A 6660-nucleotide genomic window follows, 5' to 3' on the forward strand; every position below is an offset into this window, starting at 1 on the left:
CAGGGAAAACCACCCCACCCACCCTAGTGGCAGCACATGGACCTTCTGTGCACATGGCCATGCGCGCAGCGACCGCCTTTTTTACTGGGTAAAATGATTGGAAGAGATTCAGTGTATCAGCTGAAATACTAATGACCAGCACAGAGAGCCGCCCTGCCACCCACTGTCAACCCACAGCCAGTCATCGGAACGGCGGCCGGGCACCACCACCCGGTGGGCACTGCTCAGCAAACGCGCACCGGAGGATCCCACCGCCAGCGCTGGGAGTGCGGGTACCATCCTGAACGCCGAGGGGCGAGCAGTGCACCGACCATGGACCCCCCAGGACCCGGGGGCATCACCAGCGCTTCCTGTCTGCCGCTTTACATCGTCTTATGTCGCCTCCGGACTTAATTCATCGGCATCTTGCGCGCTCGCCACTTCTGGACTTCTGGTCTCTGGAGCTGCGAGCCCTGGGACAGAGCTAGTTGCGGCAGTACCGGCAGGTCGTGGGATGCACTTTTGTTACGCGCGGACCTGAGCCTTATCTGCCGCTCCTGTGGGCTCGTTGTGCCCGGCACTACTGGCCCTGGATCCGCACCTGTTGCCCCTGGCTCCGCACCTGTTGCCCCTGGCTCCGAACTTGTTACCCTGGATACGGCACTGGCTTTGAATGTGTTGGACCTGACGCTGGACCTGCCGTGCCTGGTTCCGATCTCTGGTTCTCGGCCCACGGGCGGTGGCTGCCGCCGGCTGATGTAGGCTTCTCCCCGGGCGAGGCTCGTGCAGCGGGGCTATGACGGGGAAACTACTGGAGAAGCTCCCGGTGACCATGAGCAGCCTCCTGAACCAGCTGCCGGAGACAATCTACACCGACGAGGAGCTGCCCGGCTCCATGAACATCTTCAGCGGCAGCGCAGAGGGGCCCTACTCCCACATGCCTGCAGGTGAGCGCTCTGGGGGCCGGGGGCGCTCCGGGGACCGGGGGCGGGCGCCCTAGGGAATGGGGAGAACAGGCGAGGCAATGAAGAAAAGAGTTAGATTAGTGAAATGGGGCGGGGAGGGCCGGTAAGTGATATTTTTGCAGTGGACGTGCAGATGAGTGGGGTCACCGAGTGTTTGCCTGAGGTGCTGAGGGGTCGCCTTAGACAAGGTTAAAGTTCACGCCTTCACACCAGGGTGCCTCTATCCGCCCCTGCGGCGGTTGGCGCACCTGTAATTTAAAGTGCGCAGGGGCTGCAGCCAGGCGTCGCGTCCTGTCAGCGCCAGGGGTGCGGAGGCCACGCGCGCTGAGTGCGCGCGGCAGGGTGTGTGCTCCTCCAGGGGTCTCTAGCTTGGGAGCACTGAGAGCTCTCTCCGGAGAGGGTGTGGGCCTCTCCAGAGGTCTAGCCTGGGAGGACCTAGAGCTCTTTCCGGGGATGGTGTGTGCCCCTCCAGGGGTCTCTAGCCTGGGAGGACCGTGAGCTCTCTCTCCGGGGAGGGTGCGTGCTTCTCGTGGTTCAAGCAGGGGTCTCTAGCCGAGGAGCACCGATAGCTCTCTCCGGTGAGGGTGTGTGCCTCTCCAGGGGTCTCTAGCCTGGGAGCACCGAGAGCTCTCTCCGGGGAGGCCGGCCACTTTCCGAGGAGTCCTGAACATGCCTCCTCCTCCCGGGGTATAGCGTTGCCGACTCTCTGCCTGAGAACCACCGGAGGCCTCCTCGGGAGCACTGGGGCGTTTTCCCACGCTGACAGTACCGAGGGCCATATCCTAAAGAGGAGAACAAGGGGGCGTCTGTCCTGGGGAGGGTTCACGCTCGCCGGGCCTCCCTTCTTTAGTAGGGAGTCTTTCTTGAGGAGTAATGGATGGTCTAGCTCCGTAAGTACTCAGTGGCCTCTCTCTGAGGAGTGCTGAGGCAGTCTCCATCTTTGAGGATGAGTGACTGAGAGAGTATGTCACTTGGAGAGGTGCAGCCTGGTCTCTGGGCTTGGATGAGCACTATGGGATCTATTCCCCTGATGGGGGCAGAGGAATACATTTTCCATTACCGAGAGCCCCTCCCCGAGGGGTACGGTGGCCCTTCCTCCCCTAGAAGTAGTACGGGGTGCCTTCGTCTATTTACTGTGCCACCGGTCCGGAGCTGACGCTCCACTGGGAGTCGGCCGGGCCTTTCCATTGAGCAGTCATTCAGGGACTCACTCCTCAATGAATTCTGGGTTTCGCCTCCTGGTGAGTTCTGGTTGTTCGGTCTCTGTGGGGTGCAGGTGGTCTTTTCTCTACGGGAAGTACTGCGGGGTATCTCCCAGTGGAATACGGCGAGGCCTCCCTCCCTTGTGGGTACGGGGGTGTGGTGTCTTCAAAAGGAGCTCAGATGAGCTCTGTTCCCCAGATGTGTGTACTGCGAGGGCCTCTGCCCGGGGTGTCCCAGGTCGAGGGCGGGGGGTTATTCTTGGAGAATACCGAGGAGCACCGGGAGTCTCCCTCCCCGATGGACCCCTAAGGTTTCACGCCCAGGCGAATACTAGGGGTCTCCCTCCAGAGTGATATCAGTGTCTACCTTCCTGATGAATAATAGACGTCTCTCTCCGAGGAGTACTGGTGGTTTCTGTCCCCGGAGTGTTGTGGAAAGGATTCTCTCTCTAAGGATCCAATGAGGTCTGGCCGTTTGGGGGTGGGGGTATTTGACTCCCATTGAAGAAGGTACGGGTTTTCCCCTTTCCCGGTTGCGTCTTAGGGTTCTGTCTCCCCAGGGAGTGACAGGGCCTCTCTCCTTATGCAGTACTGAAGGGCCTCTGTTCACCTGGTCTGCTACAGGCCTCTCAGGGAACAGGTCTGCCAGGAAATTGACCTATAGGACAACCCGTTCCGTGTCGGACTTAAGGGCTGCCCGCATGACGGAGACCGGGTGAATGTGGCCGAGCCAGGGCTTTTTTCGCGTGTCTGTGCCCGCTTTTGTATTCGAGTAACACACATTCGTAGCCCAGTTACTTAGTTCGGAAGCACAGCTTGCCCACGCAGGCTAAGATTTACCCGAGACCGGAACTAGAGGAATGGGCACAGAATAATACCCCCAATCTGAATCTACACCCCACATTTCATCCCTACCCAAGCCCACATACAGCGCTTCTCCCCTTTTTAATTTTTTTCTTTCATGTCTGTATGCCTTTAAGACATCCCAGTTATCTTTGGCTGGCTTGGCATCTCATTTCCATTGCTCAGATTAAAATTAAAAAAATACGACGTCCGAGCTGACAAGGAAAATTGGCAATTTTGTACCCCTAAAACAGCAGAACAGTTAGACCGGTCGGAAAAACTTAATGCAGAATATATATTTCTGCCATTGGGTGTTTTTTGTTTATCGTGCACAGAACATGTCCGTGCCATTGATTTAATAGAAAGAAAACACACAGAAGGCATTCGTTTTCAGAAGAAAACACAGTGGCGTTCATAACAACAAGTTCAGCAATACCACAGTTTGAATATTCAAAATGTAAAAACCTGCTGCTCACATTCTGCTACTGTTTGGTTAAAAGGAGTGCGCAAAATTGTTTAAAACAGTTCAGGGATTTTGAGAAAGGATTGCCAGATTCTCCAAATTACTAAATGGTCAATCTGCACCCCACGTTTTTAATGAAGCGCTGATAGCAGCTTGCATACTTTTGGGTGCTTTCGAATTTAAAGGTTAGAGAATTGACAGAAAGACGGGTGATTAGTACAAGCTTTTTGTCAGGAGGATTAGCCGTGCTAAGTGTGAGGTGTCTGCTTGCAGACTTCATGGTAAGCAGATGGGAGGCTTTTTTGAGTGGCAGCGGCATTTAGTGTTAACCCTCGCTATCAAAACCTTGTAGTAATAAGAATGAAAAATAGATTATTTTATGTGGCCTCAGACCTTTCCCTGCAGGGACCTCCACCGCCCAGAGATGGTATCCCAGATGGCACCTGCAAACATCTCGAGACCCATGCCATCTGCTAGTCAGATCCCTGCGTTCTTCTCCTGAGACACAATTAGATTGTGTTGGACCTGGTTCAGGAAGCAGCTCTTGCCCCCCTTCCCCTTGCAATGCTCTGATGCTGTGTTACTCAAGCTCTTCCTCTTCTTCCAGATAATTCTATGGAGATGGGCTTGACGAACGAGAAGAGCGGCCAGGAAATCTCTTACTCCACCACCTACCAGCCCGCCCCTGGAAGCAAGACGGTTACCTACCTGGGCAAATTTGCTTTTGACTCACCTTCCAACTGGTGCCAGGACAACATCATCAGCCTGATGAGTGCTGGCATCCTGGGGGTGCCTCCAGCTTCAAGTACCATAACCACACAGACCAGCACGGCCAGCATGGTGCAAGCCCAGGGTGACCTCGACCAAATGTATCATGGACTACCTCCTTACTCCAACTGCAGTGACCTCTACCAGGAGCCAGTTTCCTTCCACAACCCTCAGACCACCACTTCCCTTTCATACTCCCCTCAGGATTACCAAACAAGCAAACAAGCCATCGACTCAAACATCTTCCCAATGATTCCAGACTATAACCTCTACCACCACAGCAGCGAGATGGGCACCATCACCGAGCATAAGCCCTTCCAAAGCCTGGACCCCATCCGGGTGAACCCTCCTCCAATCACCCCTCTGGAGACCATCAAGGCCTTCAAGGACAAGCAGATTCACCCTAGCTTTGGGAGTCTCCAGCACCAGCCATTGACCCTCAAGCCTATCCGACCTCGTAAGTACCCCAACAGGCCCAGCAAGACACCAGTGCATGAAAGGCCACATGCATGCCCTGCTGAAGGCTGTGATCGCCGCTTCTCCAGATCAGACGAGCTGACCCGACACCTGCGCATTCACACTGGCCACAAGCCCTTCCAGTGTCGCATCTGCATGCGTAGCTTCAGCCGCAGTGACCACCTCACCACCCACATCCGCACCCACACTGGTGAGAAACCCTTTTCCTGTGAGTTCTGTGGGCGCAAGTTTGCACGCAGTGATGAGCGCAAGAGACACGCCAAGATACACCTGAAGCAGAAGGACAAGAAAGGTGAAAAGGGTTCTAGCTCGCCCACTGTACCGCTGCCCACCGTGGTCACCACATGTGCTTGAGATGCTGGGCACACAGCCCCAATGGGATGGGAAGGAGCCTATCATGGCCTAAACAAGGGGAAGTGCCTCGTCGCCTGAGACTTGTGTCCATGTTGAAGCCGCTCTGGTCACAGGGAGGTGGACATGTAGGGCTCTGGTCTCCAGCCCTCTCCCTAGACCATTGGCTGTGTCTCTGACCAGCACATGTGGAGACTGCTAGCTCAACTCCTGGGGTCCTCATTTGGTGGTGCCGGACTCATGGGGCGTGGATGACCCTTGCCACAGAGAACCTCGCTGCCATTCCAGAAGGTGGCCTTCCACATGTTGTAATGTTTCTTAAAGAAATGCAAATGCTTAGAACCTTATTGCTGGTTGTATGTGAAGCCCCATCTCAACAAACCGCCTTCCCACTCTCGCTGTCCTCCTACTCCACTCCCCTCCACTTCATCTCTCTGCGGTACTCCCTTCTGTCTCTCCACTCCCTCTCCCACCCAACTACCAGTGCCTATTAAAGGCAAGGCGCGTCCTCCCTGCCAACAAGTCCCCACACACATTTCTGTTTTAATTAACGTTGAACCTCTGTTCGTCAGGGAGAGAAAACGAAAACACTTGAATCATTCCCTGTGATGATTAAAAACAAAACCCTCCTTTCTTGTACAAACTGCAGATTTTGAGGACACATTTGGCGGTGCAGCTGTACGTGTTTGTTTGTAAGAGAACGGGTATCATGAATTGCTGTCTGTGGGAGCAATGCACCTGTCATGACAGAGATTGTTTACAGAGTGGGATCAGCTCAGCCTACACCTCTGTCTTCCTAACGATTCTAGGGGTTACCTGATGCACCAATGGGGATCCACAAGCAGACGTGCACATCACCCCACTCTTGATGTCAAGGTGAGGCCTTCAGGGATATTTCTGCCCTAAATCAGACATTATCCCTTGCCCATATCCATAGCCCATAGCAGATGTTTCAGGTCGAATTGATCAGGGAAATGTGAGCGCCACAGGCAAGTCCCATCTTTTCCACTGTTTCTGAGCGAAATGGGGAACATAGTGCACAAGTAATTGTGCACCGTGGTCTAATCTTTCAGCAGCCTCTAGTGAAACAGCAGTAAATCACGAGGGCCAAGACAAAAAGTGGTTTTTAATTGTCACCAGAATCCAAGATGGCATTCTAAGACCATAGCACGTTACCCCATAATTACATAACATTTTAAAAATGGAATATTTTTTAGGCTTCCCAGTGGTTGAAAAAAGTATTTCTAAAATATGGTATTTCATGTAATTGTCGGTTTTTAAACGACTGAGGATTGTGCAATAACATCATTATGATGGTCAAATGTAAAAAAAATAGCAGCAGAAATGCTCACTATTTATATCATGTCCGAAAAATAATGGCAACATTAGAGGCCCGTTTTACAGGGTGATATGATATGAATCCTTTCCCTTTATTTTTTTTCTGCTGCCTGCCCCTTTCTCTCTCTCTTTCGTTATATATATATATATATATATATATATATATATATATATATATATATATATATATATATATATATATATATATATATATATATATATATATATATATATATCCGTGCCTATGTAACACCTTTTGATCAACATGCATCGG

At 52.6% G+C, this 6660-nt stretch overlaps 1 protein-coding gene across 1 annotated transcript; it reads left to right on the top strand.

Annotated features, from left to right (window-relative positions):
• The first annotated feature begins 610 nt into the window (after nt 1-610).
• On the top strand, nt 611-6364 carry EGR3 (early growth response 3). The gene is made up of 2 exons (XM_086944789.1): nt 611-926; nt 4060-6364. The coding sequence occupies exons 1-2, from the start codon at nt 776-778 to the stop codon at nt 5049-5051; spliced, it is 1143 nt and encodes a 380-aa protein (XP_086800915.1). The 5' UTR covers nt 611-775; the 3' UTR covers nt 5052-6364.
• Nucleotides 6365-6660: the final 296 nt, after the last annotated feature.

This window comes from Lissotriton vulgaris, chromosome 11 (genome assembly GCF_964263255.1).
Source record: "Lissotriton vulgaris chromosome 11, aLisVul1.2, whole genome shotgun sequence".
NCBI classification, from domain to species: domain Eukaryota; kingdom Metazoa; phylum Chordata; class Amphibia; order Caudata; family Salamandridae; genus Lissotriton; species Lissotriton vulgaris.